The sequence below is a fragment of the Charadrius vociferus genome, unplaced genomic scaffold, assembly GCF_000708025.1.
Source record: "Charadrius vociferus isolate BGI_N301 unplaced genomic scaffold, ASM70802v2 scaffold62, whole genome shotgun sequence".
Classification (NCBI taxonomy): Eukaryota; Metazoa; Chordata; class Aves; order Charadriiformes; family Charadriidae; genus Charadrius; species Charadrius vociferus.
In genome coordinates this window covers 3,086,428-3,099,955 of record NW_009647419.1, presented here as the reverse complement: position 1 = coordinate 3,099,955, position 13,528 = coordinate 3,086,428, and the positions used below count along the sequence as shown (strand labels likewise).

Sequence of the window (13,528 nt, the reverse complement as noted above, 5' to 3'; positions counted from 1 at the left end):
TTTTCCTTCTTGGTCTTAAAAAGCAGTTGCTACAGTAGCTGGGAATTCATGGGGATTACTCTGGTTTAGATGTTCTAGTTGTCTCAGCCGAACTGTGCATTCTGCCCCCTGAGAAGCTGTCAGAACAGGAGCAGATGGGAGGAACTGATCTTCAGTTGCTCTGATTTTTCTATTCTACCCTCTGAACTGGTATAGCAGCATGGTCTCTCTGTGGGGTCGCTGTGTGAAGTTATTCTTAAGTTATGTGAGCACTCATCTTCTAGCTTGTGCTCCTGCATGCCGTGTGAAAGTGGTATGCTGCTTCTGGGAACTCTCCTGATGCTCTCCAGCCTTGTGGAAAACGTAGGTTCCTGCTACTGTGCTCGGATGGCTGTAGCAGAGGCTGTGCTGATGGCAGTCTCGGGCTACCTGAAGTGCCCTTGGGGCTGAATCCAGGTTGATGCAGGCAGGAGGAGTTCCTTGGATTACGGAAATAACATGAACATTTGAGAGAATCTGTAACACTAGTGTTGCTGTAATTCAAGATAATCATGTAAATAAGCTGATAAACATTGTTTTAAACTGCTTTCCCTCTGTTTCATATGATCAACCGGAAAATCGCGTGTTTAATTTATTGTGGCCACTAGGTGCTGCTAGTGATTCACTGGAAGTGAATGGCTGGAAGTGAAGGTCTGTGAAACGCTCTTGGGAATCTCTCTTCTATTTTCTAATGTTTCAGACAAATTTAATAAGCCTGACAAGGGAAAAGTTTTCCATATTTAATCCAGGTCTTTGGGAATCACTGACACGGATCTATCAGCATAATATAGTTCAGATTATGAACCTCTAAAAGTGAATGTTGCTGCTTCACAAAGGTATTGAAGGTTTCTTACAGTGGGATGCTCCAGAGAAAATATCTCCCTTGTGGGAGAGCGCTACCTTGTTGTGAGCATTAGGTGTTGACTAGCTGAATTCATGTAAAAATAAAATGGGTTTTTAAAGAAGATACCTACAAATGGATCAGTCCTGGACTGGTAAAGGTAAAGAGACTGACGGAGTTAAAGAGCCTTTTGCTGGGAATGTAATATCTTCAAGTTGACAGCTTCTGCTTGTCTTCACACCACTCCTCACTGTGAAGAGTCTGGTGTTTTCTATCAGTGCATTAGAGTCCTGCAAACTTATTCCTAGCAAGAAGAAATCCAGGAGGCTCCTCAGAGAGCCTCTGGTTGAGTTGCATCAGCACCTTGAGAGACTTCTTTCTGTGCTAGAGTTGCCAGTTTCTCTGCAAGGCTATGACTGTTGCTGCAGTGGATAGTCTCACTTTTGCACGCTGTTGACATGGTGAAATGATGCTGGGGTGGGGTAGGAGCACGGAGCTTCCACCTCCCCCTTATTCCAGCTGTCTTTTTCTCCTCAAAATATGTCTCTTCTCCTCCCTCTTCCAGGACTTAGGGTAAACTGAGTCCCGCTTTATTGCTGTTTGAGGGGGGAAGTTGTTTGTTTTTTTTTTTTTTAAAAAAAAAAAAACAACCAGAAGAATTCAAAACAGGAGGCTTTACTCTTCCAAGAGGAAAGAAAACACTTTGCTTCTGCCAGCTGTTGTTCTTTTTCCTTACTCTATTGTTTCCTCCTAGTGTGCTGTGACTTCTTTGTTCTCCAGAGAAAACAAGCTTTGTATATGTGGAGAGAGCAGCTTTGATTAATGAAAGCAAACAGCCACTGCTTTGTTATTGTCTGGATGATGCTCTGATATTTACTGTTTTCCAAACATGATGCTGGCACAGGAGAGATGGCTTGTGGAGATTATTAGGCTTGTAGTAGATTGGATATACATGCTTGATTTCATTGTGCATCATGATCGAAAGCAGAACTCACCAGCAGATCAAGAAGGCAACCTAGTAAGCAAGCAATTATACAGGGGAACACAGTGTTCTTCCTTTTAACCACGGTTGTTCTTGCCACTCTTCTTCCACAAGCTTTAGGCATCTTGTTCTGCTTTTCTGTCTGCCTTTCTTTAGCAACGTTTTTTTCCTAAAGTCTTTGCTTGCGTTGCCCTTCCATTCCATCTATAAGGATCACCCTTTCTCAAGTGTTGACGTTGTGCAGTAAAATAACTATGGGGAATGGGACACGCTTCACATATCAGGCACGTAAGTATGTGATTTAGAATACCATGATCTATATGCACTGTGGTCACCGCTGGGTTTTCCTTGCAGGCCTAAGGAATGAATAAAAGTTTGTTCCTTACTGTGTGCAAAACAGTAACACAACAAGGGAACGGTGTCAAGCTCAGCTTTCACCATCCGTCTTTTACCCCAGGAAGCCTTTTTGCTTGTAGCTGTTCCCCGAGTAGTTTATCATCTTTAGGATTGGTGTTGGCTGGTAATCCCTAGCTTGCTTGATGAGATTCCTCTACTTCTCTAGTCAAACCCCTGAAGTGTGCAGCTTTATGGTGATGTGCCATTACTGCTGGTGGCCCCCAGAGGGGATCCTCTAGCTACAGCTTAGACTTCTCAGCCAGAGCATGTGGGTAACCTGCTTTAACGTGGCGGGGGCCTTTGGTGTGTCTCCATTAAACTGCTATTTGCATCTGAATTAATGAAAGTGGCAAGTGCCTCAACCAACCTCTGGCATAATTATATATAAACTAGACACAAGTACCTAAGATAGAATTGGGCAGAAGGGAAGCAAGATTCATGTCAGTAGATAGTTATGAGAAGTGGCTGGAGCTTGAAAAGTCCTGTGGTGTAAGGGTATTCCCTGTAATGGGTTATGCACCTGGGAAATGAAGGTTAAACTGTGCTGAAGTGAAAAGAGATAAGTGGGGAGTAAGAGGATTCTCACTAAGATCTGATGACTCTTTTGGGTGTCCAAAAGGTTCATGTGGGTTCTTAGAGTACTAGAAGTTAATTCAACTCCCTGTTAACCTAACATATAACCCTAATGAAGGCCAGCACACAAAAGCCCTCAACTGTCTGTTCATCGCACATGCTTTATTCTTACTTCTGCCATATTTAGGACTGCAGTATAGAGTTGCAATGTTGTTGCTGCTAAAGACTGTCAAGCTTGTAATCCTGCTTCCTCTCTGAACTTCTGATTTTCCTTGGGCAGCAGGGATGCTACAGGAAGATGTATGCATTTTTAAGGTGTTGAGCATGATTTAGCAGTCCCAAACAAGCTGGTTCATGCTAAACTGCAAGCTGGCTTTATCAGCCTCCTAGCATACCCTTTGGTTAGAGTCACACCGGTGTTGTGATCGGAGAGCAGTACACCGAGGTGGATGTGAACTTCTGTTTCCCCTGTGTAGGCTCTCAAAATACTCATGCGTGTTTGTTTCAGGTTATGCCTTTTCAAAGGGACACAAATTGAAAAAGCAAGTGCTATGACCAGCTGTAAACATTGCCTTCTCCCCTCTTTGGCCAAAAATAAGTTGCACCTCTAGTGGCTTAACAATCAAGGGTAGAAGGGAAAAAATACTCTTTCTTTGTGTTTACTTTGTGCTTTTTGCAGCTCTGAGTGCTGTCAGTGTCATTGTTTCCCCTTTATTGTCCAGTAATTTCCCCTCTTGTCCACGTGGGTCTTTCCCACAACAGAGGAGAGAAAAACAAGTACAAAAAGTAGGAAAACACTATTGTAAAACCAAAGAAAGAGGGAGTCTGCCTGTGCTGTGGGCAGGTGGAAGGTCATAACTCGTTTTCACACATGAAGCAGAGATGAAGGTGATAAGGACTCTTTAAACTTTCCGGCATTAGCTTAACGCATGGAAAAAGCAGACTTTTTGGCTAAATTTCATACTGCCCCAGCGGTAGCCTCTTGCTGATGGCTTTTCTGTCTCCTAGGACCAGGTTGTCAGCAGCTGTAAACAGCAATTTAGAGTTCAGCACAGATTTTCCAATGAGTTTAGCCTGTTGGCTGCAGTGCTTATTTTGAAAATCCAGTTCAGATCAGTGCTGATAACTCAAAAACTTGTTCCAAAGTTACATCTATTTCTCCAATGTCCCCTGGTGGGCCAAATCTGTTGTCAAGACTCTCTTGAGAAGTACTTGGAGCTATTTTTTGTGCTGTACAGAGGCCCATCAGTTAACAGGCTGATGCTGAATGAAGCAAACCTTGGTTAGATTTTTTTTTTTTTCTTTTTGGCTATGATGATCATGAAACAACAAGCCCTTGTTTCTCATGCCTCTTGCGTCCCCACGAAATCTGCATTCAGATCTCCTTTCTTTCTTCCTTCCTTCCTTCCTTCTTTCCCCCTCTGCTTGGTCTCCATTGGGATCCCCTTCCATTCTTGGTGTCACGTAGAGAGAGAGAGCTCTCTTAGTATGCTTCTTCCCACGCTTACTCCCCATCTGTCTTATTTGTTCTCCGGTTTTGTGTGTGGGTTTTTTTTTGTTGGTTGGGGTTTTTTTTCTGCCTGTGTCCAGGATCCTTCATGTGCAGCTATTTCCCATACAGATGCCTAAAGCTTCTGGAACTAGTGGACCCTCCTATGGCTGCTCAGGCTGAAGGCTTCCAGGCTGCCCGTGAGGAAGACCCTGGGGGCTGCATTAGGGCATGCTTTCACTTTGGCTTCCACAGAGGCGACAGCAGACAGTCCATTCCATTTTGGAAAATTTTAGGCAGCAGCTGCCCCTGAACTTGCTCTGCAGCTCAGCATTTTATTGTCTTCTGTACTGAAAGAAAAACTGCTCACCTTTCCCAGCTGGGGAAAATCTGTGCTTCAGACTAGCTCTGATCAGCAAGCGTGTTACTTTTCCCGCCACTTCCGCTCCCTGAGACTTCACCTGCCTGAGGAAGGTGCCTCTGAGAAGATAGTTTCTATCTAGGAAGGTGTTTCTTCGTAAAGCTGGGATTACACTTTTAAAGCCCAAAAGCTGGATAAGACTCAGGGGGCAGAGGAGGGCAAGACTCTTGAGTGGAGGAGAGAACTGCAGTTCAAACCTGATTTTGCATTTCACTCAAAGCCAGATGTCTCCTGCACTCCTTACGTAGCACTTGGGGCTACTCGGTAAAGTTGACAGCAAGGCTGAAGCTCCCTTATTTGCAACATGAGGCTTTGTAGAGGTTTTACACAAGCACAGAAAGTCCTAGTGGGTTTGGCTTAAATGGCCAAATCATCATCACTGGCTTAAACAGCCAAATCATCATCATTCCAGCGGGGACGGATATAAACTGGAAGAGGGCAGGTTTAGATTAAACATTAGGAAGAAGTTTTTCACTTTAAGGGTGGTGAGGCACTGGAACAGGTTGCCCGGAGAGGTTGTTGAGGCCCCATCCCTGGAGGTGTTCAAGGCCAGGCTGGACGTGGCCTTGGGCAACCTGGTCTAGTGGGAGGTGTCCCTGTCTATGGCAGGGGGGTTGGAACTCAATGATCTTTAAGGTCCTTTCCAACCTAAACCATTCTATGATCTCTTACAGGGTCTATCCAAGCACTTGCATTTTTTACCTACTCTTGTTGCTTATATTCTTTGGCATTTGCAGATCAGGCTGTAAATAAGGTTTGACATAGTGTTCCTTCTTTCCACTCTGATGTTTTGGTTTGGGGTTTTTTGTTTTTTTTTTTTTTTGTTTGTTTGTTTGTTTTAAACAACCCCTCCTTTTCCCCCCAGTTTCTTAAAAGATCCTGAGACAGGGAAGAATGGACGTGTTGGAAGTATCCAGCATCGTTTGGCATTGTATCTCACTTTAGCTACTTCATTAATCCAGTTCTCTTGCCATTATGACACTTTTTCTCCTGGACACTCTCCTGGAATTGCTCTGCTTCTAGCAGGCAGGATTTCACCAAGACCAGCAGAGGCACATAGCTCACTCAGGAACTGTGATGGCTGATGCACTTTGCATTTTGTTTAGTCAGGGGCAGCAAACAAGAAATTCTTTGTTGTTTTGCCCACATTGGGGAACTAAAATTGTTTTGGTGAGGTCAGGAAAAGTCTTCCCCCTGCTCAGAAAAAGATGTCCACTTGAAGTAAGGAGAGACAAGGATATTTTCATTGTGTGTATTCAGGCCTCCTCCAAAATAAAAAGGTCATCTTATACCAACATCTTAAAATGGTTGTTCATGCGCCGTTAGATCTCCCCACTCAGGTGCTTGCTGTTGAACTAGAACAACAGCATTCTGCTCCAAACAGCCTATTAATTGTGTTGTTTTGTTATTTTTAATTATTACGTTGTCTATGATGAGTCTCTTCCTTTTTGTGGGGTAAGAGGGTGAAAAAAGGCTGTGTTTCTACCCAGCCACACACTCTCAATGTTCCCCTTCTTGAAATGCCTAAAGAAACAGTTTCCAGCAGGAGTAGGTCCTTGAAACTTTCACCTAGCATTAGTCCTCTTTGGTCTCTGTAGTATTTTCCTTAGAAGGATCAGCTGTGTGAGCCTGCAGTCTGTGCTTGATCTGCAACTGCTACTGAGGGAAGCACCTGGCTGACCAAAGCTACCAGGCTTGCAAGAGATGCATTGATGAAATCTCTACAGCAGGCTGAAACTTAAGCAATCTAATTGTTCGTACAATGGTCGCCCAGAAAGTGGGAGCTGCTTCTGTAAAAGACATCACTTTTCTTGCTCAAATGTGAGTCTATTCCTTGATGACAGTATATGTGGAAAAAAACTGTGTCCTTGAAAAGGCCTTCCTCTGAGGAACATAGAGCACCTCCACTTCTAAATATTTTAGGCAAGAAGCTTGTAAGTATCTTGGGGAGTAGGTAAGTGTGAAGATAAGATCGTGTATGAGAACTATTCTTATCTGACAACAAAAATGAAGACGGGCATGGTTTGTGGGCCTGACAGAAACAGGAAAGCAGGTACATTTCAGAGTAAGGGTTACGACTAACTTTTAAAAGCCTGCAAGAAAGAGGCTGAGGTCTAGAGATTAAATGCTGTTTAAAACTCTTATGTGATGGTAAGAATGAAGTTGGACATGAATATTTCATTTATAAAGCGTTAAAAGGCTTATCTCAACAGATCCATCAACAGCCTGGATCATAACCAAATTTCTCTATTCAAATTTTCTACCACATCATTTTCATTGTGTGCAAGCCATACGCTGTAACGGTAGCTGTGCGGTCAGCCTGTTGTGACCTGTCACCTGACCCACCACAGGAAATAAAGACTGTATATTTATTAATGCCTGTTCTTTGCCCATAGCAGTAAGAGTGAAGGGTGCTTCTGGCCCTCATCCTAGGTTGGAAATCAGTGCTTCCTGCAGTGCTTATTGCTCAGAGTTTAAAACAGTAAGAGCACGTTCTCTTTTTTTTTCTCTCCCCAGATTTACCATCATTACTAGTTGTTTTGGAAAACAAAGGAAACTTGCAGGATTCAAGATGCAAACCTGAGCAGGCATCATGTAGTCGCAGTGCAGATTACAGTCAAATTACCACAGAGGAGTGCAGTTCTTCGTTTGGTTAGGGAGCTCTATGAATGTACTCTCTGGTTTTGAGGGCTTATAACTTGGTGAAGGGGGCAATAACTTGAATTTTGTAGGAATACAGTTGCTTTAATTCAGAATGTATGCTCCCCATACACACCTATTTTTGTGGCGAGCTGGGGTTAGAAGAATAATACATGTGACAATTTGGAATGCACCTTCCAGGTTTGAGCTTTGTGCTGTTTTGTTTTTTTCTCTTTTTCCAGCTGAGGGCTGTGCTCCTTAAGTAACTTAATGCTTCAGAGAAATCCCACTTCAAATCCGCTTCTCAGGCCATTACAGATTCAGGTGCTATATCCTACATGAGCAAACTGCTAACTTGGAGGTTGCTTTTCAGTATGTTTAGTCTTAACATGTACAGGTTGCTAACCAGAGAAAAACGTATCGCATACACAGACACACTTAAAACTGAGGTGTTTATTACATGCTAATTTTACCATAATCAGCGCTGGCAGAGAGGATCCCTCTCTATTGCAGTGTAACCAGACATATGCATAGTGTCTTGGAATTCCTTCAGTCTCAGCCATGTGCTGCCTATTTGAAGGATTCCCAGTCTGGGAACTGGTATCCCTGTGCTGAACACCAATATGCTCACTGTAGCAATGTAAACACGGCCAAGATTCAAAACCCCAGTTGTGCAAAGAATTTCAGCATAGAAGACTTTGTGAAAGGTTTTTGTTTGAGATTTTAATCAACATACACACCTACTTCTTTCCTTAAAAGATCACTATGAGCCTCTGGAAAAGGAGTGTTATTGAACAAACTTAGATGCTTGGCTTCTGTCCTCACCATTGTTGTTGCTGGCAGACACACCGATATGATGCAGTATATTTAAAGGAGGCCAAATATATCCTCACTGGCACGTAGAGGAAGTTTCCACAAAAATCAGACAAGAGAAAACACTGAGTGCAGAGATCCGTTCTGCTGTGTCCGTGCAACGTTCATCCAAATGGCTTACTCGTGAGAAAATAAATAGTGCTTTATAACACCTTTCAGCTAAGAAAACAGGGCAGTGGTTGAATTTAAAAGCACGAGGTACAGGAAAACTTCTCATGGCCAAATGTGGTCTGTCACAGTCCATCAACTCTTGCTGTGTTACAGTTGTCGTCTTCATTTTTCTGTGCTTCAGGGTGAGCAATCAGCTATCCTGTAACCAAAAGAAAATAGGCACTTACATGCTAGCAAAGATCGTCAAAAAAAGTGTAAAGCTTTGGAAGTGTAAAGCTTATGGGCGACAGCAACAGAAATTGGACCAATATCCTGTCCTAGCCTGGCTCGTATATTTATCAGAATGCTAATTCTTCTGAATCTAACATGGAGCCCTGAACTGTGCATTGCAAGGGTACAACAGCACAGAATTTGGTCAGATATCCACTAGGCTATTTTAATGATTTCCAAAAAGAAAGGTGCTCAACTCCTAAAAGTACATACTGACACCAAGCGCCAACCCCCCCATTACAGTGTTACAGTAAATGCACACTGCAGTGTAGAGAATAGGTATCTATGGATGATTTGGCATTCTTCTGAAAGTAACTCTTGTGCCAAGATGCAATGGCAAATTTGACTGAAAAAGCGTCCTGAAATTCATAAAATAACCTTATGAGACCTCAGACTCTCACAGATTTTTAACTGTCTTGGCTTCTTTTGCAACTCACCTCAGATTCTTGTGTTTCTGGGAGGGTTTCTATTCCATTGTGGTCCTGTATGTGTTGTGGGGCCTCGGCTTCTATCTCTATATCAGCCTGCACGTTGGGCTTTTCGTTCTCCCATTTTGCAAAGCCTTTGTTCTTCCCGGCTTTGCCGTGGAACTTGGACTTCATTTTGGGGAAAGTATGGGAACCTGAATCATTCCAGCCTGGCTCATGCCACAGTGGTTCTGTCTGTGTTGCTTGGCTGGTGGTCGCCCGCTGCAGCCGCACCGAAATTTTCCGCGAAGACCCAGTGACGAGGGTGATAGCTCTGCCATCGAGGTCCTGGTGTTCCGCAGCAACACTGGGAAATTCAAATACTTCATCTTGGACTGAAAGAGAGGGTGGAACTGTTTATTTTAAATATTCTACTTCAAGTTCTGTACCAAAAGATAACTTAAGCCTGGGGCAGGGGGGAGGTAACACCCCCCTATATGAAGCAGTGGTATAATTAGCAATATCCATATACTGCTTGGAAACTGATTCTGGCCTTGTGTACACACATTTCCTTCTCCCTCCATCGGCGTGCTCAGGGGATAAGGCAGAGCTAAAATTGTGCCCTATGTCTCCCAGCCCCTGCCCCTAAGTGGCTTATAAGGAGAAGTGCAATTTCCCTAATTATAATTTGATTTCTTTTCAGCTGGGATAGCAGTGCCAGTGTAGAGGATAGGAAGCCTCAGGCAGCAGACTAAGGCCATCACTGCAGAAAGGGATGTTGTAATTCAAGCGCCGAGCACAAGCCACGGTGCAGTGGAAAGTACATGTGCTGCTCTGTGTGTTGATGCAACGGAAAAATTAAAAACGGCAGCAAGGACACTGGCTGTTGGAGAGGATTCCAGAAATGGTTTAAAATAGGAGCAAAAGTGCTCTCACCTGGAGGCAGAGACGGACTGTTAGGCAGAGAGCCATGGTTGCTGCCTACTGAGGTTCCTCTGGAAAATTTCCTGCACGCCAGCACCAGCAGGTCTCTGCATTGCTTATGACAGTTGGCACCGCAATCTGTACAGAAAGGAATCGTCCAGTCACCAAATGGAAAGTCACAACTATCTGGTAATGCCTCAGGGCTAGTAGCAGGCAGATACTAGGAGGGACTTTGAAGGAACAAATACTTTGACAGAAGGCGCGAAGGGAGTTTCAGAAATGGATCATTTGGTGTGAAGAGTGTTACAAAAAAATGGATCATTTCCATGGCAGCAGAAGGGAAGAGGGGGATGATATTTTCATCAGAAATTAGTTTCAAGGAAGAGATCTGGAATTACTGGTGTGATCCCGTGTATGCCATGCATAAGGCTTCTGCTCCACTGCACAAGTCTCAAAAAAAAAATTGTTGGTTTTTTTTATTTGACCAAGCAGGGCCCATTATAGTAAACACACTTGGTCAGAAGACACTGGAGAGTCTATACTTTGAGCCGCTGGAAGGACAGCTGGAGGTTAATGTAGACCACTGTAGGTTAAAACTCACTTAAGTAGCTTATCAAGCAACATCAGCACAGAGTAAGCTCTGTGGCTGTGCATCATCGACCTGGATGAAATTGGTGGAGTGCCTGCACACCTGGCCTCGGCTGGGCTTTGCATACCTGCAGATATACCCACCAGGTACATTTCTCTGACTACAGTACAAATCCTATCTGCAAGAAAGGGCCAAAGGGTGGAGGATGTGTGCCTCAAACACAGGGTCTCTCTCCTCTGTGTCCCTTGCCCTTGTTTGAACATTTCCGTCAATTTCCAATTGTTTCTCTGTTGCTGCTTCATGACCTAATATTTTGTTCTAGGTGAGCCATTGCCAAAGCGTTGTTTATAACTCTCTGCTAAAAGAACAGTTCTGCTCAGAGCAGCAGCTCTAGCATGATGGGTGAGAGTTCTGGTTTCTCCCATCACCTTGTTCATATGACTAATACAGAAGCACCTGCCCAGCTGTGGTTTTCTCTGCCCTAAATGTAACACCACCACCACCACCACCACCCCCCGGCCAAATATTATAAAGATCTCTCTTGGTAGTGGGGAACCTCTTTCATCACTTGTAGACCACACAGTCTAGTTTTATCTCATTATCCCCAGTGCTGGGGTAAGCAGCAAACCTGAACAGATTAACTCCCTCCCTGCTCCTGCTAGCACAGTGTCAGAGGTTCAAAATAGAAGATGACAGCTATGTGCTCAAAGGCAGAAATCATCCCTGACGGGTGCAGCACTCTAGTGATGCCAGCGTATGGAGCAGCTGGTAGCTGCTGCAGCAAAGGGCAGGCATGAATTACACTTGTTGAACACAGTGAGAGATGAGCAAACAGTTCTGCTCTCTTACTCTCATGCTCCATTGCCTACAATTTTGACTCTACAGAACTGCTTTTGCTCTCACTCCACTGGGCCACTGTTACAAGCAATGATGCAGGACAGAGCTCAGCTTTCAGCTCTCAAGTTGAGTTTACAGGGCTGCTGTGACAAATCCTGTCTTCCTTCCCTCATCCTACCAGTAAAAGTATAGATCGCACCTAGTCCTTTCGTAGCTGTTTGGACTACAGTAATCAGGAATGGCTGCATTACATACATTGGTTTAGCCACAGACAACTTCCCGTGAGGAAGAGATGTTCATGGGTAGAGGGAGACGGGAATATGGTGGATCCTAAAAAAAAATCCCACCAATTCTTCACCCTTCTCCTGGGAGCCAGTGTGAGACTAAGGGAAAAGAGGGTATATAAATACAACTATGAAGCTCAGCGTGAATGTTCCCCTGTGAATCAGTGAGATGCAACTACAACTGTGAAAATCAACAGTGACCTTCAGCCAGAGCTGGGCTGCTTGAGAAATAAATAGGTCCAGGAATTCAAAGCCAATGAGGACCACTACAATGTCATTGTCGGTTTGACCTGCTCAGTATGGTGCAAGTACTGCGTAAGAAATTAAACATTTTATGAAAGCAACAGAGAGGGCTGTAAGAGCTCTAGAATTCTTTTTTTTAGTTGTATGTCTGCAGAAGATCTTCCAATGAGATCTGCTGGGCAGTCTAGGAATTAAATATTTCTCTATTTCTAGCTCAGCCACTATCGCATTGCCAGGCCAGTTAGGCCTCACTACAGGCATGCGGATGTACATGACAGACAGCATTGCCAGCAGACCTTTTCCTGACCCCCGAGTCTCAGGAGGTATATTTCAGGATATCTTGGTGTTAGGATGAGGACACTTGGTTTTCCAAGGTGCAAGGTCTTTGCTGGTAGAAAGCGACACCTTATGGAGTCAGTGGCTGCTTTGGACCTTCAGCTCACAGAACCTACTGGTGCTATGTCCCCTAATGCAGTGAAACTTCATAGCGTACCAGCAGTCACTGTTCACACACTAAGTGTATAAGCAAAACTGGGATGAACAGATGTCATTTTAGTAAAAAGTACAGTTGACCTACTTGTGCCAAAACCCACCACCTATAGCTTGAAAAATCCATGCAATATTTATTTACCTTTGCATTTGTAGCCTTGTTTGATTATACCCCAGAGCTGCAAAGAAAGACAAAAGAACGTCAAGGAATCAGAAAAGAAAGCTGGAAGGAAAACAAGGTCACAATGAGGAAGTACCAATGGCTACAAAAGCACAAACAGGATACAACTGCTCTTAACACCCTTCCTGTTAGGCAGACCTCCCTCTCTAATTGTGATAAGACTTGTGTGGCTTCCCCCTTATTTCTACTACTTACAGTGGGACTACCGGAGAAGGAGAGACACCAATGACATCTGTTTCCAGGAAGGAGTGAAAAATTGCCATCATATCAAGTGTACTGAAACCAGCAGAGGACATTCTGCTTCTAGGCTTACTTAATGTTATCTGTGGGGGATTTTCCAGTGTACGTCCACTCTCCAGATACATGAATGACCTACGCCATTCAAACACAGAAGAAGAAAACACTGCTGGGGATAAAAATTAGGTTCTTCATTCTGGTCCCCGCCACACCTAGCCATGGCAATCAACTGATTTGTCCCCCTGACTTTTTTCATTTAAAAAAAAGGTTGAAGACTGAAACAGGCAGAAAAGCCACTAAATTCCATCCTTGCCTCCTCACAGAAGCTGTCCTTGTTGATGTACATAACAACGCAATGCTAAGCTTCCAGGAGGCAGTGCGTGCGGGCCCACTTTTGAGAAGCTTTCACTGCAACATGAGCAGGATTGTGGCAGTTTTTCTTGCTCTAGCATTGAAGAAAAAAAATTGGTGTCTCCAGTGTTTATTTATCCTGAACTCATCTGAAACATTACCAGGGAGGGTGAGCACATCCAGGCAGCTGAAACTGCATGTGGCTCCTCACCATACTTCTAAGAATTCATGCACACAGTGCACGGCATTAATATGGTCATTAAAGAAACGTTCAAAAGGAAGAGCTGGAGAACATTCAGAATACAAAGGAAAGAGTAAAATAAACAGCATAGGAAGATTCTGGGGGAAAATTTCCCATCCACTGCACAAAAG

The 13,528-nt window shown here is 43.9% G+C and overlaps 1 protein-coding gene across 2 annotated transcripts in view; it reads right to left on the bottom strand.

Moving 5' to 3' along the window:
• Window positions 1-8,074: 8,074 nt before the first annotated feature.
• The window catches only part of RASGRP3 (RAS guanyl releasing protein 3 (calcium and DAG-regulated)), a 50,351-nt gene continuing 44,897 nt past the window's right edge, over window positions 8,075-13,528 (bottom strand). Inside the window, exons 14-17 of one of the 2 annotated variants that reach the window (XM_009880400.1) lie at window positions 12,530-12,566; window positions 9,958-10,083; window positions 9,052-9,416; window positions 8,075-8,543 (exon numbers count right to left, since the gene is read on the bottom strand). In XM_009880400.1, the coding sequence (XP_009878702.1) occupies window positions 8,535-8,543; window positions 9,052-9,416; window positions 9,958-10,083; window positions 12,530-12,566 (537 nt within the window). In that variant the 3' untranslated portion in view covers window positions 8,075-8,534. The remainder of the gene's footprint in view (window positions 8,544-9,051; window positions 9,417-9,957; window positions 10,084-12,529; window positions 12,567-13,528) is intronic. The other variant, XM_009880399.1, reaches the window with a different exon arrangement.